The 15,948-nt window shown below is 41.5% G+C and overlaps 2 protein-coding genes across 2 annotated transcripts; one reads left to right on the plus strand and one right to left on the minus strand.

The window, feature by feature from the left end:
- Positions 1-1,425: 1,425 nt before the first annotated feature.
- On the plus strand, positions 1,426-5,425 carry LOC108607235 (pancreatic lipase-related protein 2). The gene is made up of 3 exons (XM_017997913.1): positions 1,426-1,979; positions 3,606-4,510; positions 4,574-5,425. The coding sequence occupies exons 1-3, from the start codon at positions 1,862-1,864 to the stop codon at positions 5,159-5,161; spliced, it is 1,611 nt and encodes a 536-aa protein (XP_017853402.1). The 5' UTR covers positions 1,426-1,861; the 3' UTR covers positions 5,162-5,425.
- A 4,977-nt stretch (positions 5,426-10,402) lies between these two features.
- LOC108605691 (protein mab-21-like) lies at positions 10,403-14,585 on the minus strand. The gene is made up of 3 exons (XM_017995483.1): positions 13,972-14,585; positions 12,370-12,923; positions 10,403-11,481 (listed from the first exon to the last, which is right to left on the minus strand). Exons 1-3 carry the CDS (start codon positions 14,172-14,174, stop codon positions 11,132-11,134), a joined length of 1,107 nt encoding a protein of 368 aa, XP_017850972.1. The 5' UTR covers positions 14,175-14,585; the 3' UTR covers positions 10,403-11,131.
- Positions 14,586-15,948: the final 1,363 nt, after the last annotated feature.

Below are 15,948 nucleotides of genomic sequence, written 5' to 3' on the forward strand. Positions count from 1 at the left end.
GAAATGGGTATTTTTTATTACCCACTCTATATAATTTTCCAGAGTTTTTACTAACATTTTCATCATCAGAATGGGTGCTTTGCTGTCCCTTCTTGCCTTCAACTGTCTACGTCCATGAGCTGCTACTGAAAAGCAAAGTAATAAATCCGGAAATACTAGAAATTTAAAATTTATTTTCTCGAAACTTAGGTCAACCGCTTGTCTAAAGAATCTTAATTGTAAATGTTTGGTTTATGTTTTTAGCAACAATTACAAACTAATTAAAAACAGCTGAGTGAGCAATTTATTTTTATAATTAAAACTCCGTTTAGCTGCTAGTAAATATATTTAATTTGTTTAGACTGCAGCCAACAGCTGTCATTAGTGATAAGTGGGTGGGGGGTAGGTATCAATAATATTTTGTTGTTCTAGGTTGCAATACGTTATTTAATATTGCACTTTGATTTCGTAAACAAAAGTGTGTGCGCAAATGTTGTACGCAGAAAGGTTCTCGATGTCAACGCCCGTCATAAATAAATCAATAACAAGAATACATATTAACAATAAACAATAAACACTGCACATTTGTTGACTTCGATTGGATTTCCTTGTTTGTTGTTTCTAAGAAGAAGCAATGAAAGTCAAAGGCAAACTGCAATGCAACTAAGCGCAGAGCGAGAGAGCGATAGAGCGAGAGAGAGTGAGCGAGGGGAAGAGAGCTGAGAGAGCGGGGCTGAGAACGCGTAAACAAAAACAAAGTACACACATACATATGTATGTATGTTCACATATGTTGGCTGGCTGGGCTGATAAGAGCCCTGAGCTGGTTTATTCTGAACCCCAGATTGACGTCAATGGCAAAGCTGAAATCCTGTTGGGGAATCAACGGCAAACAGCCCGGTAAACACCTTTGACTGTCCGAGCTCTGTGTACTTTGGACAGCCCAAGCTCGCTGCTGATAAGTGATAAGTCCAGACATTGACAGCACCTGTGGCCTCCCCCCATTGGGATCGAGCGAGCGAGCGAGAGAGAGAGAGCGAGAGAGGCTTGGCTAGCAGCATAGCTTGACACAGTTTTATTTTTAGCTCAGCGATAAGCCCGAGCGGATATAGACGGCCCTGCTATACGCTCTCTCCACTCTCTAAACTAATTGCTAATCTCAAATCCTTGCTCATTGCGCTGCTCACTTGCAGTTTGCTTAACTTTGCAGCAGCGGCAGCGCGACTTTGATCTTCGACTGCAGCGACGCCGACGCTTATCAAAAAGTGCAGCGCGCAGAGCGACGACGCCAGCGTCAGTTGTACTTTGCACGAAAGAGCGAGAGCGCGAGGCGCACGCGTTGCGCGATAAGCGGCAGCAGCTTGAGCCGAAGCTGCGACGCAGCCGCAGACTTTGAAGCATAAAAATTGCGAGAACTGCAGGCTGATCGTTTCAGTTTTGAGTTGACCGCCAAAGTGAACGCACGTAGGCGCACGAAAAAAAAAAACGCAAAAGTGTGTGTGTCGAATTTGTAATCATAGAGAGCAGAAAAGCAGGCACACAAGCAATAGCAAAAGCAAAGACTAAAGAACGTGAGCAGATTGATATTGATCCGGGAAGCAAATAAAAGAAGCACACACACGCACACGCACACACACACATGCGAGTGCATGTTTAAAAGAATAGACAATTGTGTATTGTGTTTGAAATTGAAGTGGACAGGTGCGCGATAAGATTAACTGGACTTAACTTAATTAAAAGCACAAGCCAACGACGACTTGAGCCCAAAAGCAACAAAGACAAAAACTAATAAAAGACGTGATAAATTATGTAGACTGTCGCCGTCGCAGTCTCAGCAGCTAAATCATATAAACAAATAACTTTCAAAGTTCAAAACTTCAACATGTATGTGGCCAACACCACGGGCGGCTTAATGCTGCAGACCATGCTCTACTTGGCCAATCACACGAGTCGTGCGGCAGTCAACACGCTGATCGATTTGCCACCGGCGCCCAAAAGCGGTAAGTGCCCCACCTGCCCCAGCCACCTGCCACCTGCCACACAGCCAGCTGGCAATAGCTATAATTTGTTAAAGTGTCTGCGACTTGTTTCTAGAACCGCAGACAGCGGTTGCAATTAGCGCTTAAATGGCACAGCTTGCCAACTCATGTCCATGTCTAGTCTATTGACTAATACTCTAGACACACACACACACATGCATACATAGAGTTATCTCTTAGCATACAGCTTCTTCAGTTAGTAACCAGCTCAGCTCAAACCCAAATTCCCCATTAATAGTGATTGACTAATCAAAATCTTCAAAGTTCTTTGCCATTATCTCTCGCTTGGCCTCGCGTGTACTTTTAATCAGCTGAAGCATTGAAATATTGAAAGTCTTTTTTTTTTTTTTTTTATTGTCATTAGCTAAGTGTCTAAAGCACTTTAAAACATTTCTCAGCTTTAGTTGTTGTTCGTTGCTTCGTTTTGTGTTGTGCAAACAATTTACTTAAAACTGTTGGGGGGGGGCGCGTAGGGGTCAAGGGAAAGCAAACTGCACTGCAATTAGCTTTGAGCCTATAAATAAATGTCTTCCGGCTTAGCAAAAGACACTGGCGATAAGACTATATTTAAATTAATGACATTTTAGCGCTGACCTGGCCATTGGTCTGCTGATCAGCCAAGCATAAGCCAAAGCGTCATGCGCCGCTGCAGTTGTCGCTCAGGCGAAGGTTAAGTCTTGGATACACGCATAGGCATTGCTTTCGAAATCTCTGGGCAAAATCTAGAACAAACTGCAGCTAGAGCTTATGCCCTTCAGTAAGCAATTGGAGATTTTCTTGCTGATTTCATCAACGATAATCAGTGCCAGGCAATTCGCCAACGCTAGCGATTGCAGCATTATAAATTAAGTAATCAAGCACTCGAATTGCAGTTTATTATAAAATACACACAGAGATTGGGACTAACTAGTGATTGGCAATGAATTCACCAATGTTTTCACCAAAGTTCACCAGCGAGCTCTACTGTAGCTTTAGCATTGTAATTTGTATTATATAAAAAGTATAATTCTAACTAAAGTCTTAATTCACAAAGTGCTATGAATTTTTGTAAACTTCAAGTCAATTTTAATTTATTTTGCTCATTAAAACTTTCATAAATTTAATTTCACACAATGTTATGAATTGTAAACTTCAAGTCATACTAATTACAAAAAAAAAGAGTCTTAACGTAAATAATAGTAAGCTAAAATATTAAATGGATTATAGTAAAAATAAAATAAAATTTAATCACACTAGCCTAACGCTTTGAACGAATAATATTTATTTAATAATCATGCAAATTGAATGAATTGAATAAACTCATATTTTAAATCACTTTAAATATTTTTTTAAATTTAAAACATTTTAAATCACAAACATAATATTTTTCAAACTAACATTATTTCCATTATTAAAAACTAAACTAAGCATTGTGCAGACCAATAGGCTTTCTCTTTCTCTCTCCAACTGTCTCTTTCAAAACAATATATGATCTTTATTTAGTTTGCTATAAGAGCATAAATATCCCCATTGTGAAAAAGGCTTTTAAATAAAATAAATAATAATATTTGTATTAAATTAATTTAAATATTTCCTTTGCCTTTGCAGACATAAACGAGGTGAAGTGCTATGGCGTCTACGGCTGCTTTCCCATCAACGGACCCTGGAACACGGTGACGCGGACTATCAATGTGCATCCACAGAAGCCCTCGGAGATCGAGCCGCACTTTACGCTGCACACACGGCGCGGCATGGATCAGCCCAAGTATATAGATCTGAACGATCCGGATAGCGTGCAGACAATGGGGATAAATCCGCGTGGGAAGATCTATTTGCTGGTGCATGGCTATCTGGAGTCGGGCGTCATACCCTGGATGACGGACATGGCCAAGGCGTTGCTCAAGCATTGTCCGGAGCACGAGTGCGCCACCATACTCATCGATTGGGGCGGCGGCGCGAGTCCGCCGTATGTGCAGGCAGTGGCCAATATCAGATTGGTGGGCGCCATAACGGCGCATGTGGTGCACATGCTCTACGAGGAGCTGGGTCTGCCCAATCTGGACAATGTGCACATCATCGGGCACTCGCTGGGCGCGCATTTGTCCGGCTATGCGGGCATGCATTTGCAGCAGGACTTTGGCTTGAAGCTGGGCCGCATCTCGGGGCTGGATCCGGCGGCGCCACTGTTCACGGACACGGATCCCATTGTGCGCTTGGATCGCTCGGATGCCAAATTCGTGGATGTGACGCATACGGATGCAAATCCGCTGATGCGCGGCGGCTTGGGCATTATACAGCGCCTGGGCCATGTCGACTTCTATCCCAATGGCGGCTTCGATAATCCAGGCTGCGACAAGAAGCTGCAGGACGTGATGAAGAGCAGCCGCAAGGCGACGCTCTTCCTCACCATGCAGGAGTTCCTTGGCTGCAATCACATTCGCAGCGAGCAGTACTACACGGAGAGCATTGAGAGCAAGTGCCCCTTTATGGGCATCACCTGCGAGAGCTTCGACGTAAGTAGCACACCCGATTCCAAATCGAATTGGCGCTCATATAAAATTTGAATTGCCTTGCAGAGCTTCAAGGAGGTCAAGTGCAGCAGCTGCGATGAGCCAGGCCGTCTCTGCATGCGCATGGGCTTCCACAGCCAGGAGGACTACAGCAGGCAGCTTGCCGCAGGCGCCATCAAGCCCAATCAGGAGCCACCCGTGTTCTATCTGATGACGGGCGAGCGTGCGCCCTTCTGCCGGCTGCACTACAAGATTACGGTGCGCGTGTCCAGCCATGATGAGAGCACGCTGCATGGCGGCGAGGTGGGCACCTTGTCCATACGTCTGCATGAGGCGCACAGCAAGCTGAGCACGGAGCGCATGAAGTTCTCATCCAAGGCCATGTACTTTGAGCCGGGCTTTGAGTATACAGCGCTGCTGCCTGGCAAGGAGCTGCATGATCCTGGCCACGCCACTGTCTTCTGGGAGTACCAGACCAGTCCCTTCAATCCACTCACTTGGCGTATACTCAGCTCGCCGCGCATCTACCTGGAGTACATCCTAATCGAGTCGCTGGAGTCGAGCGATGTGTATCTAAAGCTCTGCCCGCTGCATGAGGACGCCATACGCTCGGGCACGGAGAACGTGCTGCACACCAAATACTGCAAGGATTAAGCTCCAGCTCCAGCTCCAGTGGTCGTCTAGCGTTGAAAACAAAAAGCTTTTCTGTGAGTTTGCCCAACAGGCGGCAACGGATATTTGCGCTTAGCTTGTGCAACAACCGCAGCGGTTGGTGTCTCTACTGCTGCTGCAGCAGTGACACCAACTCATTTGGTATTTTCTGCTATAGTATTTTTTGCTTAGTGCTTTTAGTACAGTAAGTTGTTTAAATACAATTTACTTTGTTTTTTTTTCTAAATTCAAATTTAGGGGCGGGACCGTACGTTATTTATATTTATAAGCATATGCTTAATTTAATTTAACTTAAAATGTTTTTTTTTTTTTGTTTGTTTACTACACCTAAAATATTTATGAAGCTATAAATAAATGCTTAAATTAAAAACGAATTTGTTGTGCTGATGCTGTGCTATGTTTTATTGAAAGAAAAAACACACTTGAGATACAAATCTGATTTCTAATGAATTATATGCATATTAAGCAACACATAGTTTGCATAAATTAATTTTCCAGATCCTTACCAATATATTTGTATTTGTATTTGTATTTGTTGTTTGTTTATGTTTGTTAATAATTTAAATGCTTATCGCTGCGCTTGTATCTAACACGCATGTATCTTTTACACATAATTGATATTATCTACATTTCGATTTGACTTTTTTCATTTCACCTTTGCTTTTGTTTTTGGTTTTGGTTTAAACGCATTCCAAGCTGATCATCATAACATGTGGGCTCACACACACACACACACACAGATACACACATACAGTTGCATTTGCTGTTGACATTCTTGCGCTCAGTTCAGTTAAGTTCGTTTCTTTTTTTTGGGGAATTTCTTGGAATTGCTCGTGTATTTTTTTTTTGTTGAGAACCTTTTCATGTTTGTTGCTCTTGCTCTTTTAGTTTTTTTTTTGGTTGCAGTGCATTTATAATGCTAATCGACAGCCCAGCACTTGTCAGTGCCACGCCCACTGCTTGGCCTGGCCATTAGCCAGTTGGCTTCAATCCTTTGGCTGCTGACGACCTCTGCAGTTTTCAACTTAATTAGTTCACCTCACCTATCCCACCGCCCCCTTTTGGCTGCATAAATCACACAGCTCCCAATGCTGAGCTGAGCGCCGGCTGAGCGACATCAAATGAAACTCAAATCAAAATGTCATAACTTCCACAAGACGACACAAGCGACAATACGTCAACATGGCAGCCCCCCAGCCCCCGAACCCAGAACTGAGCACACGGCAACGTCTCCGCCCGTTTAATTAGTCAACCCCTTCCCAGCGCCGCGGCGACGCAAACAAATCACATAATTATGATTGAGCGCAGCCACTGACACCAGCGCTGCCAACGCCGACTCCAGCTCCAGCTCCGACGTCGTCAACTCTTGCTTTTGCCTTTTTTGGGTGCCGCTGCTTTTATGAGCGGCTGGCGCATAAAAATAAATCTGCCCGTCTTACAGCTGCCGTAATTGAATGCAAATGCCCAATCCAAAAATATGCTGCGCCCCCCACCCACTCCCATGCCCTACGCCACACTCAGTGCGTAAAGGCGACAATCTGCACCGTAAATTATCGTGTGTAGGTGCTACAGAGCGAGAGAGCGAGAGAGAGAGAGAGAGAGCGCGACCAACCCCCACATAAAACAAGAAGAAAACATCACTGGATGCTCCATTGTGTTCGCTGACGATGCGTGGAAAACTAATTTTCCAACCTACAATCCCCCTCCCCCCCACTCGACTGTTTCCCAGCCTGCGTCTTACGCTTTTCCTGTGTCGTTTATCTTATGCACAATTTTTTGATATTCATAATTTGTGGCGTGTGCTCCGGACTACTCCGGAGTACTCCTTGTGTCATGTTGTTAAATTGCACCACGTGTTTTTGATAATGACGACATAATTATAAGACACGCACTAGCTTAACAGATCCCACAAAGCAATTATGCACACACACACACACACACACACATGTATGTTATACGCTAAGACATTGCATATGTTGCTGATTGACAGATTGAATAAATAGAAAATAGTCAACAAAAACATTTTTATTATGATTTTATATAATTGTATTTATCACAATTCATAAATTTAGTTATGCAACTCTGTAGCAGTCTAGCCCTTTGATGTATTACCAGTAGCTAGCTTAATCGCTAGCTTAGGCTCTAAGGGCGAAATTGATAGAAGTACCAAAGTTATTATGATCAAGTTTTTATATTATTAGGATAAGCATAAGAAAGCTTAAGCCACAATGAAATTCAAAGTTAGATAATTGTAAGTACAGCTATTTAAGTAATCAGCATTACTAAGCCGCAAACAAAGTTGCATAGGAAATTGGAGCGTTTTTAGACATAGAATTTCTAAAGAACTCATTCCTTTTGATTAGTTCATTACTTAGTAAGTTTCCCAGTCAAGTGAAAAAGTATGCAAATTTGTAGTTATTGATGCTAAAAACAATTCTTAGCTGAAAACATTTGTAATATTTGAAGAATTATAAAATTTAACTATCAAATTTGAAGCTTCAAAGTTTTGCATTCTTCAAAAATTTCTATGCAATCCTATGCAAGAAACCAAATCCAATTCTGTGTGCTATACATATTACTTTTTATAATTAGTTAGCTTAAAAAGTCTATAGCACTAGTAGTCAGAACTTACATAAAAGTTGTATAAAATTCATTTTTAAATAATGCTTAAATTGCTTAATTACTTATCTCAATCAATAATTTTCTTTTACCATCGGCTGTAGTTATTTAATTATTATACAAAATAAAGGTGCGTAGTAATAGCAACTAAGGCCATCGACTATAAGTTAAATGAGAAAATTAATTTTCATAAACAAACTTTCGTATATTTGTTGCCCATATAAAGTAAAAGGTTCTATACGATATTGAAGCTTGCGTAACTTGAGAGCATTAACAGCTGCGCTGCGCTGCTCTGCTCTGCTCTGCTCTGCTCTGTTGATTTACCCCTAGTTAGGGTTATAAACATAATAATAATAGTGCGGATATATGTCTGGCACACAGCACAGAGTGGGGCTTGGAGTGAGGTCCTTGCACAGGACACATGAAAGTGAAAATGAAATGACGAAACTGCGAGAAACAAAAGTAAGAAACGCTTGCGGTCATTTAGAGCACTAATTTAAATATCATTAGTAAACAATTAAAACAAAAGGCTGGCAGCAACAAAAGCTGAGCCACGCCCCTTCATAAATGTCAACTGACGAAACAACAAAGCGACAGTGAGTTGGGGGGGTTGGGGGGTGCGCATAGAAATCAAAGAGCGAAAACAATTTTGTGGCTTTTGCCAAAAGTTGTGACAGGCAAAAGGATTTTGTTTTGTTTTGTTTGCTTGTTGGCTTTACTCCTTTTTTAATTGCATTTTATATATAATTTGTCAAGGAAAAAAAAGAGAACTAGAAGAAGAAGCAGCAGTAATAACAGAGGGTAGCCCAAAACGTGCCTTATCATGGCCCAAAGGACGCACACAGCCTGTGGCAATTCGCAGGCTGCGGCAGACACGTGCCACTTAATGTGGTATACCGTTATATATGCCACAAAAATGCGCAACCAGCAGCAGCAGCCGCAGCAGCAGCTCACCTGATGTTGCTTTCCCAGGCGCAAATGATGCCAGCCACGCCCACATCGCCCACTGCATAGAGAACAGCTGAGCGTTGGCAACGGGGGCGGCGTCTAAATGAATGTAAGTCTGTGTGTTTGTGTGTGTGTGTCTGTAACTTGATCCTGCGTGCTTGAGCATAATTTGTTATTTTAGCTAACGCATTATACTTCCCCAGCTATGCCACTTTTCCCTCTCCCCCCTCTCTCTCTCTCGCTTTGCTTACTGTTGCTTGCGCCAACTTTTGCGTTTGTACTTACCAAGTAAGCATGTTTGTAAGCTATACACACGCAGTTCTTTTGTCAGCGCATCAGCAAAATATCGATTACATTCGCTGAAACGCCAACAACAAACAACAAGAAGAAAGAAGCAGCAGCAGCAGCAGCAGATAAACAGGCTGCCCAAAAAACAAAACATAATCATAAATAAGGGTAATAAAATTGATGCTCAGTTGTCGCTGCTGCTGCTGCTGCAGCTGCTGCTGCTGCTGATGGAGACTCGCAGACCTTCAGCCACAGCCTCAGCTCTAAGAGCAAACATATAAATTTTGGCGATCTGGCCATGTTCCCCAAATACTCATAACATTAACTCAGCTCAGCTCAGCTCAGCTCAGCTCTGAGTCGGACAGGAAACGGGCCAGCAGCTCTTCTTTAATGAGGCCAACACGCTGCATCCACTTTGGGGTACACAGACAGTGCAACAACATTTCGTACTTATCAATTATCAATGACAAAGATTGTGGCAACTTCAAGTGTTGAACTAAGCGTAAGTGAATATCTAAATATTGCTTAGTGACTGTTAATTTTATGCTCCAGCCTCTGTTGCCATAGCTAGACCAGTAAGTAGCCTACAATTTTATTATTAATAAATAGATTGATGTTCAAGATCTAACTAAATATTAAGATTAACTAAAAATAAAAGTCCTTTGTGCAACTTACATTTTTAAAAATACTTCATATCAATGTATATGTTTTTAAATTCAGTAGCCTAGCCTAGCCCCATAATATATTTATTCGAAAGGCCGAGTCAGCAACTAACCAAGCTAAAGACACGAAGCTTAGCACACATAGCTTATATTCGAAGTAAATCAAGCTTATTTTAGAATTTCAGTATTTGGCCGCCTTGTCATACAAATCAAGAAAAACTGTAGCAGACACAGCTTTGAAGATATCAAATTACGTTCGGCTATATGCAAAGCTGATAATCATGTTGCCGCTAGTTCAACAGACTAAGTTCGTATATAAGCTATATTTAATAATTTGTTTTATTTGCTTGTTCGAAGTACATTTCATAAGCGACAAACAATAATGCAGCTAATTAAATAAATAAAAATTTGTTTGATATAAAGCTTAATGTGGGGCTGCCAATTAAAATGAAGTTTCGCTCTTTTGTTGAATAATATAATTTAAGATTTAATTCAAAATTAGCTGCTGCACTGAATTCGACAGTTTATTGTGACGATTCAAACAAATTGCATTAATTTAATTGAATTTATTGCTTGTAACCAGTTTCATTAGTCTAAATATATATTAAATAAAATATTGAATGCTTAAGCAAAACAACGTATATATGGATATGTACAAGTAGATTTACACATATGTATATTTATATTATTTAAATAATTAGCTAAACATATGTAGACAGAGATTTTGTAACAATTTGTTGTTGAGTAACTTTTTTGTAGCTCAGTCAGAGTTGTGGAAGGACCAATGATCGTCTATAGATATATCTAAAGTATTTTATATTGCTTGTAGGCACATATAATATTTAATATTTAGCGTATACAGCGAGCCGTGTGTAATTTACAGTGTGTACACGATTTGTTGGCAAAGCCGCTCACAGTTGAGCGGAGACGGAGACGGAGCTGGGCCAAATGCTCTTTTTGTTCAAAAGTATTTGTTTGTTTGTTTGTTCGCTCATTGTTTTATATGTGGGCATTGTTTGGCCATCAGGGGGCATGGGAATTATTATGAATGCCATGGTTATTAAAAATAATATTCGCAGGATAAGCAGCCAGGCATGCCGGCTAAAAATAAATGGCCGGACTTGAATGAAAAATAACAAAAAGCAAACAAGTCGAGTCGAGTCGAGTGGAGTGGAGTGGAGTGAAGTTGGATCTTATCTCGCATCTCGGCATTAACACTTCGGATTTCGCTCTGAGCTATTGTACTCTTCACACACACACACACACACACACACACACATCCGCACACACATACATAGATGGCACACAAAATGGCAGCCCTAGCCCTGTGGGCATTTCACTTATCAGATTCAGCGACAATGAAAATTTAGCACCTTGAATTACAATACTCTCTCGCTCGCTCTCTCTCTCTCTCTCGCTCTTTCGCGCTCTCTCTTTACAACTTCTCAAAGGCATTGGCATTGGTAAGCATCTCTCGTGTCAAGCGCCAAACTTGCTTGGCCGCCTGCTCCAGCGCACTGGGCGACTTGCCCTTGAACATATCCAGGCTGGGCAGAAAATAATGCGGACAGCGGCGATATTGCAGGCAGGAGATCAACTGCAAGAAGATCCCATTTAGCCGATCGCCCATGCAGCTCTCATCCCACTCAAAGTCACGCGGATGCTTCTCGCACTCGTAGAGCAAAAGATTCTTCAAATGATATGCACTGATCGGATTCCCAGGCAACTCCAGGTGGCGATCACGCAGCGTCTTCAATATGCTCAGGCAGCGACGTCGGCAGCCACCTTTGAAGTACATACAGTTAGTGTATATAGTATATATATGAATGTGTTGGCTAGAGTGCAGATTTTTAGTTCATTTGGTTGAATAAGTTGGTGCATTGTTCTGATTATTAATAGCAATAGCTGAGTTACGAATCTCTAATTCTAAATAATATTAATAGCTTCTAAAAATATTTAATGTTTGCCACTTTGTAGCTTAGTGAATGGGCTTACTAATCAGTTCAATTGTTTATGCAAGTTAATCGTTATGAATATGTTTAAATTGGCTTGCTACAAAATATACGATTACTAATTAATTAGCAAAACAAGCCAAGATTAATCTATTTCGATTATTCTGCATATATATCAGATACTAGTATTGGAATAAAATTTGTAAGCTTAAGCTGGAAAATTACATTTGTTTTTGTCTAAAAATCAAAGAAATATGAGAAAATTAAATTAAAGAATTTATTTGTGTGTAATATTAAAAATTCCCAATTTACTTTTGATAATAATCACTCTATCTATATTCTACAGCTCTCTGCTCTTTTCTCTAACTAAATAATTAATAAAACTTCGAAACATATAGCAACTAGTTAAATAAGAATAACATTAACTTGTTATTCACTTCGATATAGCTTTTTATATACTTTAGTTATCGTATGTTGAAATATCAAATTTAATAATAGAGTCTTATTTGATCTTTTTCTCTGCTTTAGATTTAGCTTAGAAAGTGTTGGATGCTGACTTAAGTGTTCAAGCTACGATATTTTTCCCATATATGAGAATCTATAGATTCATCCAAACTTGAGCACAGAACTTAACTCAGATTAATTTGAAATAAACGCAGCTAGTTTTTTTTTTTAGATATTTTAGCTAATGTTGCTCTCTTTCTCTTCCTCTTCCTCTTACCTTGCAGCAAACGGTTCTCCGCCTCGAAGAAGCTCAGCACCCAGGCATCGCCCTCCATGCTGGCCGCATTGTTGTTCTTGTTCTGCATAGCGATGCTCTCCTTGGAGAGCAGATCGAAGCCCTCGCTCTTCACCTCGGCCACCAGATTGGGATGCGGCCAGGGAATGTGCGCCATGGGCCAATGGGCCGCCGAGCGTGGCCAGATGCCCGAGCACTTGAACGCCGGCGTTATCTGGACCACGAAGCGTTCACGTATGCGCAACTTCACCTCCGTGCTGTCGCCCATCATCTTGACCATGTCGCGATAGATGCTCTTCTCGCAGGCCTGCGCCACCAGCGTCTGGAAGCGGGCGCGTATCTTGCGCGACGACAAGTAACCCGACGCTGTGATGAACTCCACCCACAGCGACATGGAACGCTTGCGTCCATCGCTCAGCTTCAGCACCGCACAGCCCGGCAACGTGCCGTCGTCCACAAAGTTGAAGACGCCCATTTGATTCAGATAGAGCACAATCTCGAACTCATTCGGCGATATAACCTCGACGCCTTCGAATCTGTGGACAAAACAAAGTTCGCGTAAGTACAGTAGCTGTTAACTGTCTACACACATGTCCAAATTGCCACAGGCAGCAAACTGAAGAGAGAGCCGCTGCTCAATAACATAAAACATGCAATCTCATCATTATTTATGCTTAGTCATGCTCAATGCACTTACACTGAAGCGAAGTTACAGCAACAAATGAGCAACAAATATTTTGATATATAATCTTGGATCACATAACAACAAATTCATAAAGCGGCAGCTACTTTATATTAAAACTAAAACTTCAAGCAGTTCAAAACTTAAATAGATCTGCTCATAGATCTAATTGGGAAAGTTTAGTTCAATATAATAATAATGCTATTATTTAATGAGTTATTAGAAGACATTTTGATATATATAACTGTCAAAAAAGCAGCTACCAATGGTATACCAATAGGCAGTAGAAAATTCCAATTTCCCAAAAATTCGAACTTTCGTGCAAGTCTTAGTTTTATAATTGGTTCCAAACGTTACGAATCTAGTTCCATTGCCTAACATTTTAATCATTTCGGACATTTGTAATATCAATTCATTATGTTCTATACGCTATATTCAAATGCCGTTTAAGACCCAATATGTTTTGAAGTTATCTTAACAAAATCGCCTACAACATTACGGGCTTATCGGGAGCGTAGTGACCGACTTAGAGCCAGTGTTTGAATATGTAAAAGTGTAATATATTTATTTGTTAATTTTAAGCTAAAAACTTTATATAATTTTTATTGTGCTGCACTTGAAGACAAACAGGGTGCAGCAATGAATTTACTTATTTCAAATTTATTAATTTAAAATCTTTTGTTGGTATTAAGATGGCTTAGTTATAATTAATACTCAAAATATAGTTTGTATATTATTATTAACAATTTTCTTGCATAATTTTTTACTAAATTTCACATGTTTGTTTGCATACTTTTGTCAACTAGTGTACACATTTGTATTTTCCTATAGTTTTGCAATAGAAATTTTGTCTCACTCTCTCTCTCTCTCTCTCTCTCTCTCTCTCTCTGTCTTAGACTCACCTGCCATTGCACTCGACCAGGCTGGAAATGAAGCGCGGCTCTTGCAGTTCCACCTCCTTGAGTATATCCTGAACAATTTTGCAGATTTCGCGTATGGCCGTCGCCGTTTTGAAAATGCGCGTCTGGACGCGCTCGGCGCAGAACCGATTCATTTGGTAAATGATGCGCGTCTGGGCGGCCATCATATCCGGCGGCACCAGCATCGTGACGTTGACACGTGTGCTCGAGCTTGAGATCGGGATCGGGATCGGGATCGCACTGGCTGGCGGTCAAGTACAAACGTTTGCCAATTATACGCCGAGCGCGTATCGAAAGATTTGCAAATGGTGGGCGGGATGAGGGGCTGGCACAACAAAGGAACAATTCAATTGTGAGTTACGTTGACAGTTGCAAGTGGCAACAGAGCGGCAACAATGGAGCCGCAGCAGCGGCAGCGGCAGCAACTGGAGCACACACACACAGACAGTAACTGTAACTGCAACTGCAACTGTATCAATATCGGTTGTGGAATCAAGTCGGATTAGCCGCGTTATGGCTTTGGCTTTGGCTTATGCGTTATGCGTTATTGCCAGTCCAGAGTCGTGCTGCTGTCGAATGCTTTTGGCCTGGGCCTGGGCGCTGGCCGGGCCGTTGCCGCTTGCGAATCCGAGAGCAGCGATTCACTCGATTCAGACGAAATGATACGCAGCGACGTCGACGTCGCGCTCTTGTTGTTGTTGTTGTTGCTGTTAGCGTTGTAAATCTCGCGATTATTTACAGTCTGAGCAAAGATAAAGCGTTCGGGCTAAAACTGCAGCCAACTGCATTGCAATGCAACTGTTTGTGTGTGTGTGTGTGTGTGTGCACGCCATTGCTTAAAGGCAAGCTATAGCTTAACAGTTAGCGTATCTATAAGATACAGATACAGTTGCAACTGTCAACGTGTCACGTGACATTGTCTCGTGCCAAAAACAATCGATGAGATATTTTTGCAAAAAAAAAAAACTCTAACACTCTCTCACTCACTCTCGTTCTCTTTCTCTTTTGCTTGCTGCTGACTAACGCGCATTTGTTTTTGTTTTTATTGCGTATCTGACTGTATCTTTTTTATCTGCAAGTGTGCGTGCGCGTATCTATGTGAGCAGGCTATGCAATTGGCTGACACTAGCTCCGCCTCTCACACACACACACAAAGAGCGCGAGAGAGCGAGGCGAGCAACGTCCGGTGTTCGCTTCACTGCGGTGCGCTCTTTGATGTCTCGCTCACGCGCGCGCGCGCTCTCTCTCTCTCACTCTCTGCCTGCCTGTGTGTGTGTGTGTGTGTAAATTTAATTTGTTAAATACATTTTGTGTGTGCCAGACGCCGTCGTACACGAATTGTGTGCAATAATTTATCTGAAATGTGCACTCATTTAGCAACAAGCAACGAGCAACCCTCGTCCAACAAGCGCGTCCAGAGACAGCGACACAGGGCCCAAGACCAAGACCAAGACCAAGCGTGGCGATATCTTTATATCTCACGGATACACACACACACACGCACGCAGTGTTTTTACATTTCCACAGATACTACTACTACTACTCGGGCTGGCCCAAGCCCCATGCATTCTACATTCATAAATATGTCGCCTGGATTAATGTGCCAGTTGGCAATTTCTGACAGCGTTGTTCCCAACCAAAACGTACGCCCCTCCACCCCACTACAGCCCACACGGCAATTGCATATGTATGTGTGTATATAGCAAACTACAAATGTAGCTTTTCGCTCTTGTCTAGTAACCAAAACAGCTGACAGCGTCAGCGTCGTCGTGAACATCAAAGGATTCGTCAAAATACAATTTTTGTTGCTTTCAATTAGTTTAAAGCCAAAAGATTCTCAACATTTGTTTTTAATTTCAATTGATAGGCAACATCAACAAGCTGACATGCAGAAATTCTAAATATTATTTTAAATATTTATGAGCGCTAGACTGTCAATGTTTTTTATTCTATTTTCTA

Source organism: Drosophila busckii, chromosome X, assembly GCF_011750605.1.
Source record: "Drosophila busckii strain San Diego stock center, stock number 13000-0081.31 chromosome X, ASM1175060v1, whole genome shotgun sequence".
NCBI lineage: Eukaryota > Metazoa > Arthropoda > Insecta > Diptera > Drosophilidae > Drosophila > Drosophila busckii.